Source organism: Dromiciops gliroides, chromosome 3 (genome assembly GCF_019393635.1).
Source record: "Dromiciops gliroides isolate mDroGli1 chromosome 3, mDroGli1.pri, whole genome shotgun sequence".
Lineage (NCBI taxonomy): Eukaryota > Metazoa > Chordata > Mammalia > Microbiotheria > Microbiotheriidae > Dromiciops > Dromiciops gliroides.
The window spans coordinates 259663881-259681230 of NC_057863.1; the positions used below are offsets into that span (position 1 = coordinate 259663881).

The 17350-nt window shown below is 39.7% G+C and overlaps 1 protein-coding gene across 1 annotated transcript in view; it reads right to left on the reverse strand.

Annotated features, from left to right (window-relative positions):
* RRP1B (ribosomal RNA processing 1B) overlaps nucleotides 1-17350 on the reverse strand; it is a 53750-nt gene that overhangs the window by 4330 nt on the left and 32070 nt on the right. The window contains 4 exon segments of the mRNA XM_043994644.1: nucleotides 884-950; nucleotides 11419-11571; nucleotides 14671-15410; nucleotides 16233-16361. Of these exon segments, the coding sequence (XP_043850579.1) occupies nucleotides 884-950; nucleotides 11419-11571; nucleotides 14671-15410; nucleotides 16233-16361 (1089 nt within the window).

Here is a 17350-nt window from a genome sequence, read left to right on the forward strand (position 1 = left end):
CTGGACTTTGGGCTGCTCAGTTCCTAGAATCAGGTTGAAAAGAGCAAAGAGCTTTAAATGATTAACTTTGGGAATGAGATTGTTATAAGAAGCCAGGAAAATGCCTGTCCAATTGTCTACCAAGTGTCATTTAGGTTATGTTCCAATTTTATATTAGCAAGATACAAATTTAGAACAAAGTTCAACAGGTGATATTCTCCTGGAGCTTCATTCACTGCTTGTCCCTACCTTTAAGGAGCTGACAAGGGGCAGCTAGGTGGCTCAGTGGATAAAGCACCCGGCCCTGATTCAGGAATACCTGAGTTCAAAATCCGGCCTCATACACGTGACACTTAATAGCTGTGTGACCTTGGGCAAGTCACTTAAACCCTCATTGTCCCGCAAAAAAGCAAAACAAATAAAACCAAATAAAAACAAAAACAAAAATAAAGAGCCCGACATTTACTCTGCTGGCAAAGAATGCATTCTTAAACCGATACACAGTATTATCAAACCTCCTCCCCCCGAATTCAAGTATTCTGACTTTTTAGTTACTGAGTTCCATTGCTTATGTGACCATTTGAGAATGCTATAAAAACTCTAGGAAAAATATGTTTTGTGAATGGAAAATGGAAAAGAAAACCTAGAAAAGTGCAAGAATCTTCCTTTGTTGCTTTACAATGGTATGGTCACTAAGTCGGAGGATAATCTGTTGGAAAGAAGTAAATTGGAATAGGATAAAAAGCAGAATCTCCTGACTCACTGTGAATTTATGTACATTTTAATAAGATGCTTTTGGGCTGGTAGATATTCAATTCTTGAAATGAGAATCCAAGTCTAAACTAAGCATATCTGCACAGACTTGAACTTGCTCCACATTCCCAATACATACATACACTCTCACCTGCAGTCATGTTTTGTTCAACCCAAAAGTGACCCTTTTTGGAGCTGGATGATGGTTGCTTGTTCAACTGTAGAAAAGAATAAAAATAACAAGCTAGGATATTAAATCAGTTTTGTACAATATTCTTGATATTTTAAATTTTTCATTAGATTAGCAAGTGCATATCAGTACAAGAAAGATTATACAGAAGGAAGATCTTTCTTAATTATTTAACTTAACGAAATTCCTGTCTCTTTGCTAATATAATTTACCAGGGAGTAATCAAATTCTTATTTAACTAGCAAAGGCCACAGATCAAACTCTTCAGTAAGTAGAGTTCAGTATCCCTAAGAAGAAAACTGGTTCTTGGAGGAAGATTTAATAACTCCCATTTAAGTAGAAGAGTATGAAAATCTTAACTATGGAGATGATAGAATTCATCTAGTTGGATATCATCCAGATGAGCTACAGTTGTATTGTAGACATTTTCAAATATCATTTCTTTTCTTTTCTTTTTTTTTTTAGTGAGGCAATTGGGGTTAAGTGACTTGCCCAGGGTCACACAGCTAAGTTAAGTGTCTGAGGCCGGATTTGAACTCAGGTACTCCTGACTCCAGGGCCGGTGCTCTATCCACTACACCACCTAGCTGCCCCTTATCATTTCTTTTTATAAATTATTATGGTATTTTGAACAAGATGGTTGAGGTAGACCAAGGTTTCATTTAGGCTATAGCGCGGCCTGCTACTATATAATTTTGTTGTTGTTTAGTCATTTTAGTTGCCAACTCCTTGTGATTCCATTTGGGGTTTCCTTGGCAAAGATACTAGAGTGGTTTGCCATTTTTTTCTCCAGCTCATTTTATAGATGAGGAAAGTGAGGCAAACAGGGTCAAGTGACTTGCCCAGGGTCATACAAATAGTAAGTGTCTCAGGCTGGATTTGAAACTCAGGTCTTCCTCATTCCAGGCCTGGTACTCTATTCACTGTACCACTTACTTGCTACACTACTATACTATACCAATGTACTATAACTGGCCCAAGGGACTAAGAAATTGCAAGGATGATAGGTGGTACAGATGAAGGCTTTCAGGTATTTGACTGGGAGGGACCAACCAAGGATCACCTATGTATCTGTACTTGACTTTTCACACCTTATGGACCCTAGCTCTATGAAGTTATCTTCACCTGGAGACAAGCCATCTTCACGAAGCAATAGAAAGAGGCAGGGAAACTGTACTTTCTATGTAAGTGTGTATATGCCCTCATATTGCTTCTTTTTTTTTTTTTATTCCCAAAGTAAATTTAATCTATGTAAATTAATTGCCTCTGTGAGAGGGAACCCCGCCCCCAAAATAGAAACTGCCTTGGCCAGCAAATACTTGACCCTTTTGAGAAGCAGAAAATTATGGAAGCCAAGGGAAATGTTGGCTTAGAATACAAAATCATTTTTACAATTTTTACAAATTGTACAGAAGAAGAGAGTAAAAAGATTAGGAGTAATATTGCCTCATGGAAGAGATAATAATAAGAGGAAAACAAATTTACAGAAAGCTTGGTGAGCAACCCAGTTAAATAAGAATATTTAGGGATGAAAATGAAAGCAAAACAAATGGATGAAAAATAGAAAAAGGTCTGCTTTTAGCAGAGAAAAACTCGAGCAGATGTTCAGGTAACTGAAGTCCTGCATCACTAATATAGGACAACTCAAAAAAGTTTTAGTGTAGCTTTAAGCAATTAAAACTTATAAAGTCTTGGGCAGCTAGGTGGCGCAGTGGATAGAGCACTGGCCCTGGAGTCAGGAGTACCTGAGTTCAAATCCGGCCTCAGACACTTAACACTTACTAGCTGTGTGACCCTGGGCAAGTCACTTAACCCCAATTGCCTCACTAAAAAAAAACCCCAAAAAACCAACAAACAAAAAAAACCTTATAAAGTCTTAATAAACCAAAAGCTTTTTCTTTCTTGTTTTTTTTAATTATAAAAGTATTTTATTATTTTCCAGTTACATGTAGAGATAGTTTTCAACATTTGTTTTTATAAGATTTCTAGTTTCAAATTTTTCTCCCTCCCTCCCCTAGACAGCAACTAATCTGATATAGGTTATATATACCTTGTATTGCTTCTTGAGAACTATATCCTATACCTATACCTCAACAGCCTCTTAATTGCATACTCAGGATTCAAGTGCTTCACTGCCCCCTATCAGAATACTGCTTAGATTTGGAAGGAGCCAGTGCAAAGAACTATAGTTCAGAAAAGGCAATTAAAAGGAGTTTGGCTAAATGCTGCGATACACCTGGTATTTGGTTCTATAGGAATAATAGGGGCTTTGGTAGGTTAAATCTTACTGGTGTGACCAGGAAAGATGACCCATGGAGCCAAGGGTTATGACCCTCCATTGGATTTGTAAGATAGGGTTGAGAAGGATGGGAAACTTCAAGGAGCTATTCCTTGCAGTAAGAGTAGCAGCAAGGGTGTGAGAAACGATGAGCAGGAGAAGTTCAGAGAAACCTGGAAGGACTTGTATGAACTGATGATGAGTGAGATGAGCAGAACCAGAACATCATACACAGTATCATCAACATTATGTGTTGATCAACTGTGATAGACTGGATTCTTCTCACCAATACAATGGTACAAGAAAGTTCCAGGGGACTCATGATGGAAAAGGCTCTCCAAATCCAGAAGAAAAAAACATAACTATGGAATATGAATGCTGATTGAACCATACTATTTCTTTTGTTTTGGGTGCTGTTGTTTTTCTATTTTGAGGTTTTTTCCTTATTGATCTGATTCTTCTCTTATAGCATGACTGATCCAGAAATGTTTAATGTTGTTATGTAAAAGTGTGTGTGTGTGTGTGAGTGTGTGTGTGTGTGTATAAAAAACCTGTATTGGATTACCTGTTGTCTGGGGGAGGGGGGAGGGAAAGAGAAAAATTTGAAATTGGCAATCTTATGTAAACAAATGCTGAAAGCTATCTCTACATGTAACTGGAAAATAATAAAATACTTTTATTTCAGAAAAACAAAAGTAGCAGCAAGGGAAGGAAGTAGGCCAACTTTATCAGGAGTTAATAAAGATTTCTCTGCTACCACCCTTTCCTCTCTGACCCCTTCTTTCCCTACCTCCATAACATTAGGGTCATTGGAACAGATAGGGGAACCAGAAGAAATGGATAACAAGACTGTTAATAAATGTCACTGGTGAATGTTGAATAATGGAATCAGAGAACCCTGGAATCTCAAATTAGGCAAGCTGGGTCTAGCTGGACTATTATAAAACCCCCAGGCAGGAAAGAGGCCTGCCTACTTCTCACCATCACCATCAAGTTAATTCCTGGGTTGGGGAATATATATCAATCAGGTCTCAGAGGTGATACAATACTCTGTCAAGAAGTGAGTCAGCTATATACCAAATTCCAACAGCAGCCAGAGCACAAGTTATGGGATGTTGACACAAATCAGATGAATCCAACTGAGAGTGAGTTTAATTAAGCCTCTGGAAGTACTAATGACTTTATTGTAGCTAAATAACCTAACAGCCCATCCTGTTCCAGTGGAGTGATGTGTTAGTATGGAAAAAATGGCTGGAAAAGGGGAACCTTCCCCTGCAAACCAAATCAGTCCAGTGGACTGACCTCTTCATAGGCCTACTGTCTTGCTTGAACCATTGATGAGTCAGACCTATGAGAATTTCTAAACAGGAACAAACACCTGTGCCTGTACCCTCTTCTCCGCCCCATAAAAATCTAGATTCTTAGGAACTTTTCCTTTCTGAAGACCCCATTGAGTCTTACTTTTATGGGCATTCTAGGACCAACAAACACTGCTCATGAACCTAGATGCTATTAAGTTTAATTACTGAATATGAGGTCCTAGTGGTGGAAATAACAGCAATGAGACCCCAGGTCAAACCCCAAATGAAAAAGGGGCCCAGTTCCAATAGGAACTATGGGGTTAGGCTATTAAAACACTGGGTGCATAAGGAGGAAATAGATAGCTAGACAAACAGCACTTTTGTGTGGAAGTGCTAGAGCTTGGGGCAGAGACAGATAATGAGAACTCCTTCCCCAAAAAAGTGCCCTTGCACACAGATCTAAAACGTTCCATGGGGAGAGTATGGCCAACAGGGAGGGCCAACATCCACAGGTTTGGCTGGTTTTAGTTCATATGGGGACCTGGAGCGTTAGGATTTGAGAGGCTGGAGCAAACATGGAGCAAAGGGAGGACTGAACTATGGCAGAAAAATGAGAAGGAGCAGAGTCCTTGGCTCTAGGGGAATCACAGGGAAAATTCAGAGTGAGAGAATATAGGCTCTTTCCAAAGGCTTCTTTCCAAGTTTCCTTATGTCACTATCTTGCCAAACATAGAGCATGAACTGAAGCTGATGGTTCTTATTGGGCACTGTGTTCTCTGCCACACTAAGGCCATAACCTCTATGCATTTCTTGAATATTTTTACCTCCTGCCAGATCAACCCTTTCAGCTTCTCACATGATGCCTCAGAGAAGCTGTCTACTGAAGATAGCTGGCATTGATGGGCAAAGGACATTTACTCCATCAAGGCCCAAGGATTCAAAATTCTCTGGGTAAACCATAGGTTTAAAAAAAAAAAAAAAGAAAGTTGTTTTTTCCTCTCTTCAGAAAAAGCCTGAAAGTCTGGATATTTAGGAAGAATAATAAATAATTCTTAATTTTCCTTTTAGGAACCACTATTTTGTGGACTCCCATATTTCTATCTTGTATGCAGTGGGGCATGCTGGTAAATGTTTTAACAACCGGCTCCTGATGGTGGTGGAGGATCCATATACAATACACTATTAAGTTTAATAGGCATGTATAAAGCACTGGCCCTGGATTCAGAAGGATCTGAGTTCAAATCTAGCCTCAGACACTTGACACTTACTAGCTGGGTGACCCTGGGCAAGTCACTTAACCCCAATTGCCTCACCAAAAAAACAAACAAAACCAAGTTTAATAGGCATTACCAACACTTTCCTTTTTTTTTTTTGTGAGGCAATTGGGATTAAATGACTTGCCCAGGGTCACCCAGCTAGTAAGTGTCAAGTGTCTGAGGCTAGATTTGAACTCAGGTCCTCCTGACTCCAGGGCCAGTGCTCTATCCACTGTGCCACCTAGCTGCCCCCCATCCCTTTAAGACTAGACAATCAACAAAATAATAAATCAAACCCTAATTTGTAGCATTTTCAGATATCTGAGGCATAAAAGCTCTGAAAATTTAACAACTGGCTTTCACATGAGCTGATTCAAGTTGGCTCTAGACCACTCCTGCCTGTACATTCCCTGCTTTTAGACTTCAGGGCAAAGACTAAATTTCTAAATGCCTCACACTATGTAGCAGATATAAAGAAAAGTACAGGCATCTTTACTTTTTGATGCTTTGCATTGCTCTATTTGAGTTGTTTAATGAAGATATAGAATATTCATATCTCTCAAGACTTTCGTTTCATAGGTTTCTTTAGCTGGGCCTGAGTAAACCAGAAGGAAAGAAGAGGTAGCTCTACTAGCCATTGGTAAAGAGCTTTGATTTATCAGATAATCAGTTCATACTTTACATACATCACTGGTTACCATTTCCTGACTCTTCCCCCTCAAGGCTGCCTTTGAAATAAATGTATTAGGGGTAGGGTGAAGGTGAAGAGAAAAGGAGGGAAAAATCAAGTAAATATGAATAAACTAGCTTTCCTAATCCTCTGTTGTCCTTAACTGTTTGTTTAATTAATTAAGAAATTTAAAAATTTGACTTAACTTCAGTCCTTTATAGCGTCTTCAAATATTAAAATGCAGAAATAAGAAACTGATCCTTGACACTAAATGAGACTGTAAGATAAGTTGGCTGTAAAGGTAGTAAGGTCGGGGCAGCTAGGTGGCGCAGTGGATAAAGCACCGGCCCTGGATTCAGGAGTACCTGAGTTCAAATCCGGCCTCAGACACTTAACACTTACTAGCTGTGTGACCCTGGGCAAGTCACTTAACCCCCATTGCCCCGCAAAAAAAAAAAAAAAAAAGTAGTAAGGTCTCAACTCACTTGGAGAACAAATTAAGGGTAAAATCAATAAACTCATAGGTATCAGAAAGGATATTGGCAAAACAGATACACACCTCAAACCAGACAAGTTTTTATCCTTGGAAGTCATGCCTTTCCTTCTTGTGAATGATTGACATATGCCAAGTAAGAAAACTAAAGACCCATATGTATTTAATGAGACACAATGCTTTCATTCAGTACTATGAAGGCCTTGTGGCTATGTCACAAACAGTTCCCATTTAGTTTTGGTAATGATTAAATTGCACAGAAGCCAACATTTTAGAAACTTTGTTTCTAAACTTTCTAAACCTTGTTTCTATCCTTTATCATCTTAGGATAAGCAGAACTCCAGACTCTAAATAATGGGGTTATGTAGGGATATATTATACATGTCTATTAGAGAGGTTTATTTTACTTTCTTTGACACTTGCTTCCTATAACCCTCTATAAGCTTAGTACTCAGTCCAGGATTTGCAAGCTCAAAAGTACTTTAAAGTGGAAAAAGAAAAAAAGAAAAAGTGGAGTTGTTACTTACTTTCTAGTATGTTAAGGTTTCTCACCTTACGTATGTTGCCACCATGTGCTAGTTCCCACAATGAAGTATTACCATTTTCTCCCAGGGCTCTAGTTTCCTTTCCAGCCTATTTTTATAGACCACTTGGACCTTGAGGTTTTCCAAGGACATTCATCAGAGAAAAGAAAGAATCAAGTATCGAATATGAAAGCCTTTTTCTGGTTGCTGTTGTTCAGTTGTTTCAGTCATATCTGACTCTTTGTGACCCCATTTGAGGTTTTCTTGGCAAAGACAGTGAAGTGATTTGCCATTTCTTTCTCCAGCTCACTTTACAGGTGAGGAAACTGAAGCAAACAGGGTTATGTGACTTACCCAGGGTCATACTAAGTGTCTGAGGCTAGATTTGAACTCACATCTTCGTGACTCCAGTTCTAGTACTCTTATCTACTGTGTCACTTAGGGACCCTGGATCAATTACATACCCAAATAAACATAACTTTAGGAGATACCTCCTAAAGATGACTTGGAGATTTGTATTGCAATTTACAAAGTATAAAGATACTCTACTTGAAATTTTGGTTTGAGTCCAGATTTTAACCATATGTTGCTTTTTGGGGCTAGGTGGATAGGTGGGCAGGGGTGCTTTTAAAGCAAAATATACTAATAATTTCTTCCTCCGTTTTCCATCCTGATATTTTAAAAATAAAATAAAATCTTGGGTTTATATTTCCTAACAGCTTTGAAGTTACCCTGTTGTTGTTTATTCATTTCTTAGTCATATCCAATTCTTCATGAGCTCTTTTTTTGGGGGTTTTCTTGGTAAAGATATTGGCACTCTACTACATCACCTAGCTGCCCCATGAAGTTACCTAATACCTTTGAAAAAATATACTGAGAGGTAGGAGTAGAAGAATTAAGACCTAAATATAACGGTCAATAAGTTTCAGTGTCTAAGCCATCAAATTCATTTACAAAACTGTCAAGTGTCAAAAATTCAAATGGAGCCCAAACTGACCCATCCTTTTTCTCTTCCTTCTTTTCTTTTCTCCATACTGACCTAATCTCAATATCTTCCCTAAGCTGTGTACTGATCCTCTCCTTACCAAAAAGAGTTTGTTCTGGGATGGGGAGAATACCCCAAAATGTATGCACAGAAAATGTAGACACATCTAAATACATCATGGAATCAAAAACTAGTCTAAAAACATTCAGGAACTATTATGGTCACTGCTTCAATGCAATCATTCTTTAGTTACAACAAACAATAATTAGAATTTTACTGAGAAGGGCACTTCCTGACAAGATGTCTGCCTAATAGGCGGCAAACCATTCAACTCCTACATATCTACTCCCGCAAAATCCTGTTCACACCTTCCTTCTTTCTTAAGAAATACAACCAGAAACCACTAATACATTGCTGGTAGAGTTGTGAACTGATCCAACCATTCTGGAGAGCAATTTGGAACTATGCCCAAAGAGTTATGGGACTTCATATCCTTTGACACAGAAATACCACTACTAGGTCTGTATCCCAAAGAGATCATAAAAAAGGGAAAAGGACTCACATGTACAAAAGTATTTATAGCAGCTCTCTTTGTGGTGGCAAAGAATTGGAAATCCAGGGGATGCCCATCAATTGGGAAATGGCTGAACAAATTGTAGTATATGAATGTAGTGGAATACTACTGTGATATAAGAAATGATGAGCAGGCAGATTTCAGAAAAACCTGGAAAGACTTAAGTGGACTGATGCTGAGTGAAGTGAGCAGAACCAGGAGAACATTGTACACAGTAATAGCATCACTGTGTGATGATCAACTGTGACAGACTTTGCTCTTCTCAGCAATGCAATGATCCAAGGCAATTGCAAAAAACTTATGATGGAAAGTGTTCTCCACATCCAGAAAAAAAGAACTGTGGATTCTGAATGCAGATTGAACCATACTATTTCTACTTTTTTGTTTATTGGTGTTGTTTTTTTTGAGATTTTTCCAATTAAAAAAAATAAATAAATAGGGGCAGCTAGGTGGCGCAGTGGATAGAGCAGTGGCCCTGGAGTCAGGAGTACCTGAGTTCAAATCCGGTCTCAGACACTTAACACTTACTAGCTGTGTGACCCTGGGCAAGTCACTTAACCCCAAATGCCTCACTATCAATTAATCAATCAATCAATCAATAAAAAATAAATACAACCAGAAACTATATTAAGTCACTTCTTTCACTCCAGAATTGCACAAAAGTTAGCCAGACCCCTCCAGGAAAATGAGCACCAGTAGAATCAGAGAGGGAAAAGGTGTAGCCTGCAAGGCTGTGTGTGTCTGGAGTAAGCAAAAGAGAAATCCTTTGAGAAAGCTCCAGTAGGATCAGAGAAGCCCGGAGTGGGGCCTTTGGAAGCTCCAGGAAGCAGTGGACAGGGAACAATAGAGGAGTGCCCTATTTCTTGGACCAGAAGAGCCCAGGTCTGGGCTCTGGGGATTTTCATACTCTCTTGAGATGACAGGGAGAACTCTGAAGAGCCAGGGCACTTAACATCAGAGAACTAGGGGGGCTAAACCTGGGAAGGAGGGGTTAGCATAAGAACTCATGTTAGGCACCAAAACAAACCTCACAGGTGACACTCAGCTTGAAGATTTCAAGTGGCGAGGAACTCACTAGCTCCCAAGGCAGCCCATTCCTTTGGCAGACAGCTCTGTTAATAAGTTCTTTCACCCACTGATCCCAGTTCTGCCCTCAGTAGTAAACACTGAGGCTAACCCCTCTTCTAAATGACAGACCTTCAAATAGTTTTTTAAAGTAATAATAAACATTTTTATTTATAGTTTTAAGTTCCAATTGTTATCCCTTCTTCCCTCTCCCTTCCCGAGGCAGTAAGCAATCAGATATAGGTTATATATGTACAATTCTGTAAAACATTACTATATTAGTCATTTTGTACAAGAAAACTTGAATAAAAGAAAAAAAAAAGAAAGAACTCATGCTAGCCCCCCTAAAATCAACATGTCAATAAGAACTCATGCTAGGGTGAGGCTGACCAGCAGGTGGAGCCCTCCCCTGTCACAAAGTTCCAATTCAGGCAATAAAACTGGAGAGAAAAGTAAACCAAAGATACGGACTAGTATAAAAAATTATTACAAATCTGAAAATACCTCAGAAGTAGCTACTAAGGGGCAGCTAAGTGGCGCAGTGGATAAAGCACTGGCCCTGGATTCAGGAAGACCCGAGTTCTAATCCAGCCTCAGACACTTGACACTTACTAGCTGTGTGACCCTGGGCAAGTTACTTAACCCCAATTGCCCAACCCCGCCCCCCCCCAAAGAAAAATTTTGGATAAGAAGTGGTATTTGGAGTAGAGTATCACTCAGAAGAAGTGGATTCCCTAGGCTGCCATAATTCTAGCCAAATCAAATCTCTTGTGTTTAAGTTGGAATCGTACTAATCTCCTAGGGGGATGTTTCTATTTTCACTGGCATTAGCCCACTGAGCCCAGGTTGGTTTGCTTTGTCTTTATGCTTACACTTGTATGAGTAGGGATTATAATTTATTAAACTTGTTTCAGACTGGTTGCCCCAAGGACATCCTTAAGATATTCAAAGAGTAACCTGAATGTTTTATGGTCCAAAACCAACTTGGTCCCACTGATATCCTTAGTAGCTAGAATAACCTGAATTACTATAGACAGCAACCAATCCTATCTCCAAGAAAGACCTAGGTTAAACTTGATCCCTAGAGTTGTGGTGTGAGATAGATTAGAATAAAAGTATTTTGACTTAATGTGGCAGATTTTCCTATTGGTCACTAGCAAAGTATAATACATCACCAGCTATGGATATGAAACTGCTTTTCAACTATATATGGATGTGGCAAGGGTAGTTATGAGAAACACTTTATGGTATAGTCTGGAATAAAGGCAGGAAATATATGTATACCCCTAAATAAATAAATAAAATTATATATATATATAAAATATTTGAATTAAAGAAATTCTACTGTACCTGAATGGTGGGGCTGGGGGAAGAGATATTAATGTTGCTTTTGGATTTTCTAAAGAATAAGGGCTTAGGTAAGGCTGCATTTTCAAATTTCACAAAGTCATTTTCGGTCTTTAGCTTCTTTTTCTTCAGTGGGCTGAAAGTTGCACTGCTTCCCTACCAGGAAAGGGAGAGAAAACAAAACAAATCACGGCCTGACAAAGCAGTTCAGTCAAATCTATGTAACTATCAGGTAGAAAGTGACAAATCAGGATCCTGATAAGTACATCCAGCTGAACAGAGGGAGAGCCCCAAGAGCAAGGATACTGATAATTCAAACTCAACGATACCAGCTGGGCTCTATTAACACTCTTGTCTCCCTTTTCATAGCTTTCTTTTTTCTTTTAAAGGATTCATTGCTTCACCAGAACCCAAATTTCATATGTAAAACTTGTGTACTCTTGTGGCATTCTATTCATCCACATAGCTGAGGTCAAGTTGATAGGATCGTCAAGAAGTATCAAGATGTTACTAATAAGGAGAATAAGTTCCTTTAGGCAGTTCTTGGTGAATTGCTCCTACAGATCTTCTAATGCTGAGAGGGAACGGGGGCTACCACTCTTTAGATATAACCCAATACCACTGAAATAGATATCTCTGAGAAAAGTGTGCCCTTCTCTTTACCTACAAACATGTATCTCCTTACGGGAAAAAAGCTTTCTTAGACCCTGGCGGCCCTTTCTCCTACCTGTAATAACTAAACTTCTTGAAGATGTTTGTTGTCTTTGTTTACTGCTCCTAGTCCTTAAGTCTCTGTCCTCTGGATATGGTTCTTCTCACAACTCTACTGAAAAAGCCTGTAAGCCAAGGGCTAAAAATCCAATGACCTTTGCTCAGTTACTCATTCCATCCGACCTGCAGTATTAGACTGTTCATCACCTCTGTGCTTTTCCAAACTTGCCTCTCTTTGCCTTCTCAGCACTACAATACCCTGTTTATTCTACTTCTCTCTTGGCTGTAACACTAACTGGTGGAGGAGAGGAGGGAGAAAAAATTGGGGGTGGTATTAAGTGTGGCTATGGGCAAGGGAGAAAAGAAGGGGGGAGGGAGGGACTGTTTTAACCTGGGCTCAAATCTTGCCTCTAACACTTCACAGTTATTACATTGAGCATATTACATAACTCTATGTACCTCAGAGACTTGGTGCATTGCCACTCTGCACTTAATAATTGACAGGTTGTCTGGTGAAGGACTTTTTTTTTTGGGGGGGGGGTGTTTAAAAAAGAAAATAACAGACCTCTGATTTCATCAATCAATCAACAAGCATTTATTAAGTACCTACTGTGTTCTCAGCACTCTGCTAAGTGCTGGGGATACAAATAGAGGATGTCCCATTCCAGGGAAGGGGGTGGTGGTGGGGAGAATATGGCCAGGACAAAGCCACTAATACAGGAGATGAAGTATCTTTTGTGAGGAACAGAGAGAAAGCCAGTTAGTCTGGATCACAGAGGGTGGGAAGTAAGAGCAGTAGCAACTAATATGAGAAGAGTTTGGGAGCAGGTTGTTATGGGATTTAAAAGAAAAACAGAAGAGTTGATATTTTATCCCAGAGGCAACAGAAAGTCATTGGAACTCACTGAACAGGAAGAACATCATCACATCTATGCTTAAGGAAAATCACTCTGGCAGCCTTGGAGATGGAATGGAGAGGTAAGAAAGTAGATTTCTTTGATGAGCAACTTCCCTTGCCAAAGCAGAGCAACCCCTTCTCTGGGGCCCTGAGGGGTGAAAAGCCTGATTACAAAGCTAGTGTTCCACCCACTAAGCAAAGCTAACTCTCCCATAGAGATGTGAGATATCTAAATACATCTACATCAATGACTTGTGATTTCATTGCTGTGGGTATTTCTTCCAAGGAGGTAATTCCAACTTCTCTGACCTGATAGATCTTTGAGAACTGCTGTGGTTGAAAATTTTATCACTCTGTGTAGAAGCTAGAGTAGGAGTGTGACAAATGAGTCATCCTTGCGATTCTAATCTGAGAGTTTCAAATCAATTCAATCAACATTTACTAAAGGCACAGTACTGTGCCAGGTATCCAGGATACCAAAAATATGTTCCACACAGATGCTGATCTCAAGTAGTTTACATTCTAATAGTGCTCCATACAGAAAAAACTATGATATAACTGAAAAGTATAGGAAATAGTTCTAAGCTGACCACAGGCTTATGGCTACATTTCATTTATTTACCATAAAACAATCTTAATTGCTCTCAATGGCAATCTAGTCATTTCAGTGAACTATAGTAGCAAACTCACCACACTTTGTATGTAACTAGGTAGCTAAACCAGATTTTTCATATTATAATACAGGCTGAAAAAGCACAACCACCTTGAAATTGGGTGCTAAAAAATGTGCTGACATATCACAAGTCTAAGTAAATATGTAAAAATGCCAAGTGATTGGCATATATATATATATCGCAATATTTAAAACAAGGCAGTAATATTTAAAAAACAGGACTGAGGCCTTGTTTTCAAGTTTATACCTGTTATCTGTATAGGGCATGCCAGGACTATTTTTTTGTTTGTTTTTGTTTTTTTAGTGAGGCAATTGGGGTTAAGTGACTTGCCCAGGGTCACACAGCTAGTAAGTGTCAAGTGTCTGAGGCCAGATTTGAACTCAGGTACTACTGATTCCAGGGCCGGTGCTCTATCCACTGTGCCACCCAGCTGCCCCATGCCAGGACTATTAAAAATGACAACAAAGCCATTCACCCATCAGCATGTTGTTTTTCCCATGTGCAAAAAATCATGATTGGTTGAGTTAATGACAAAAAATAAAAATAGCTTTTAGTTTAGCTACACATTTGTGTCATTTTGTAGTCCACGGAGCTCTTATTATGTGTGGTTATTACTAAGACTGATCTTGTGATCTGTGAGCTTGTTCCATTACTTCTTCACTCCAGAGGTCTATAACATATAGACCTCTATACCATGGGGGCAGCTAAGTGGCACAGTGGATAGAGCACCGGCCCTGGATTCAGGAGGACCTGATTTCAAATCTGGCCTCATACGCTTAATACTTACTAGCGGTGTGACCCTGGGCAAGTCACTTAACCCCAACTGCCTCACCCAAAAAAAAAAAAAAAAAGACTATACCATGATAACAAATACTCCAGAAAAAGCAAGGAAGCCACTCTGGAGGGTTAACTGGGAATCCTGCAGGAACCAAACTCTACCACCCAAGAATCTAAACTAAAAGCTTTTCTTACCGTAGCCTGGATTTTCTTCAGTTCAGCCTCCAGGGCTCCATTAGTTTCCACCAAGTCTAAGACCTCCTTTATTTTCTTCCTCTTTTTCAGAAATGCAGCCTTCTGGTTGGGCAGGCCAACTGGCTCAAGACTGTCCAGCTTCCCCTTTTTTTTCTTTAGCCTGACACTCTGGGTCAGAAGAGGTGGGCAATCTCCTTCTCCAGCAGGACTATCTAACAGACTTTCCCTCTCTGATCGAATTGTCACCAATGGGGACAAGCCATTGCTACCGACTGTAAGAGCCCCAAGTTTCCGCTTCTTTTTCACAACTTTGACCCCACCTGTTGGGGGACTGCTGGCGACAGGCTCCTGAGCAGCAGTACCACCTGGGCCATTTTGAACGGCAGTCTCGACAGGTGGCATCCCCATCTCTGCAAGTTCTTCCAGGACCCTTAAACTCTTCTTTCTTGGCCTTTTCCTTTTGTTTTGCGTGTTGGTATCTTGGGGATGTTCCATGCCACTTTCTTCAGCTACACCAAAGGATGTATCTGTTTCATTCTCTGGGGTACCTTTTTTGGGGTCTTTTTTCTTACATGGCTCTGGTTCACTGTTCCCATTTGGTTCAGGGGGGATGAAAGCATCCCCTGACCCTGAGTTTTCAGGGTGGGAATTATTTTTCTTTTTCTTTCTCCGTTTTCTCTTTTGAAGGTTGCATTCACTTTCTTCTTCAGCTGCACTGAATTTCTTTGGCTTGCACTGCCCTGCAATCACATCAAAATCCGGAAAGTCATATTAGTAGAGACACAGAAGTCTTATTAGCAAGGGAGTCGTGTGTCGTGTGTGTGTGTCGTGTCCCCCCCCCCCCCCCCCCCCCCCCCGCTTTGCTTGATACTACACTAATTCTGCTGCGTGATTGGTATTCAGCTTGTGAAAGAAACTCAGAGAAACATTTGTGCTGGTATTCATATCACAAATGAAAACTGGGAATGTCTTTTCCTAGTCTGCCTCAGGAATAGCTGATGATCATCTTTCTTCTGAAAGCCATAATAAAAATACAGCTATTTTCATTTTCACAAATAGGTTTTCTCTGAGTGATTTTAATCCCTGAAGAATTGTCTTCAACCGCTAACATGGATAAACTCTATTCCCACCAAAATATAATCTACCCGGTATTTTCTTTCTTCCTTCTTTCTGGAGATGAAGAAATACAAAGAAGAAATTCAAAGCAGATTCCGCCAACAACTATAATAAAACTTTTGAAATAATTTCCTTCCCCCTTCCCCAGTCTCCTGTAACTGAAAAATATTACCTCCACTATGATAAATAACAATAGATCAAACAGAAATGGGCATGATGGGTTCTGGGTGTGGTGCAGTGAAAAGGGCACCAGATTTGGGGTTAGACTGAGTTTATATCTCTGCTATGGCATTTATCTTTCTTACTTATCTCTGTGGGTCTCAGATTTCTCATCTGTAGAATAAGGTTAGACAAGATGATTTCTAACTTCTCTTCCAACTCTAAAATCCTGGAATCACTTTCTTATTTTCTGCATTTCATTTCTGTTTTTAAGCTTTACAACTTACCTTTTTCTTTTTCTAACTTGGCTTTCTCTGTAAGTTTATTTCTTTTTTTCTTACGCCTTCCCCGACTAAGGGTGTGGTCATCTTCATCTGTAGAAATGTCTTCAGGGAAACTGATTTGAGGGAAAATGCCTGCCAGACACAATATTATATACATCAATGATGCTATTTCCCTAAAGCATAGAAAACTATATAAACCTTCTAATTCATGCCTCTCAGACATTCCATTCCACCCTACTTTTCTCCTGAGAGCCAGCATTCTCCTAATGTAAAAAGCAACATATCACAAGGAAAACAATCTCATAGACTTGTGAACCAGTGAGGATTAATAGTCTTAGGAAAACTTTATTCCTGCAGTAAACTATCCAATACTCAGTCCTAAAATCTAGGGGGACCATGCTTGAGACTGAACATTAGTCTTTATACTTGTCAAACCTTTTTTCCCAGACTTGGTATAACTTTTGGTCTAGCACATAGCAAACATGATGGTTTCTAGTGATGCAGTTGTTTTCTTCCTTGAATTTCTGAGATCATAAGCATTTTTTCCCCTTCTTCATCCACCCTTCCCAGTGGAATAATGAATAATTAACAAATCTCTGCAAGAAACTTTGAACGGTAATCCCTATTTTCCCCTAGAGACAGGACCAGCTTCCTTGCCAACCTGGTCCCAGGCAGGATGGCTCTTGCAAAGAAAGGTGGAGAGAAAAAGAAGGGATGGTCTGCCATCAATGAAGTGGTGACGAGGGAATATACCATCGGATTCATGGATTAAGCTTCAAAAGTGAGCTCCTCAGGGGCAGCTAGGTGGCGCAGTGGATAGAGCACCGGTTCTGGATTCAGGAGGACCTGAGTTCAAATCCGACCTCAGGCACTTGACACTTACTAGTTAGCCGTGTGACCCTGGGCAAGTCACTTAACCCTCACTGACCCGCAAAAACAAACAAACAAACAAACAAAAACAAAAAAAAAAACCCAAAAAGCGAGTTCCTCAGGTTCTAAAGAAAATCTGCAAATTTGTCATGAAAGAAATGGGAACTCCAGATGTATGCATAGACATCAGACTTAAACAAAGCTGTTTGGGCCAAAGTAATAAGGAATGTCCCATATCATACCCAAGTGCA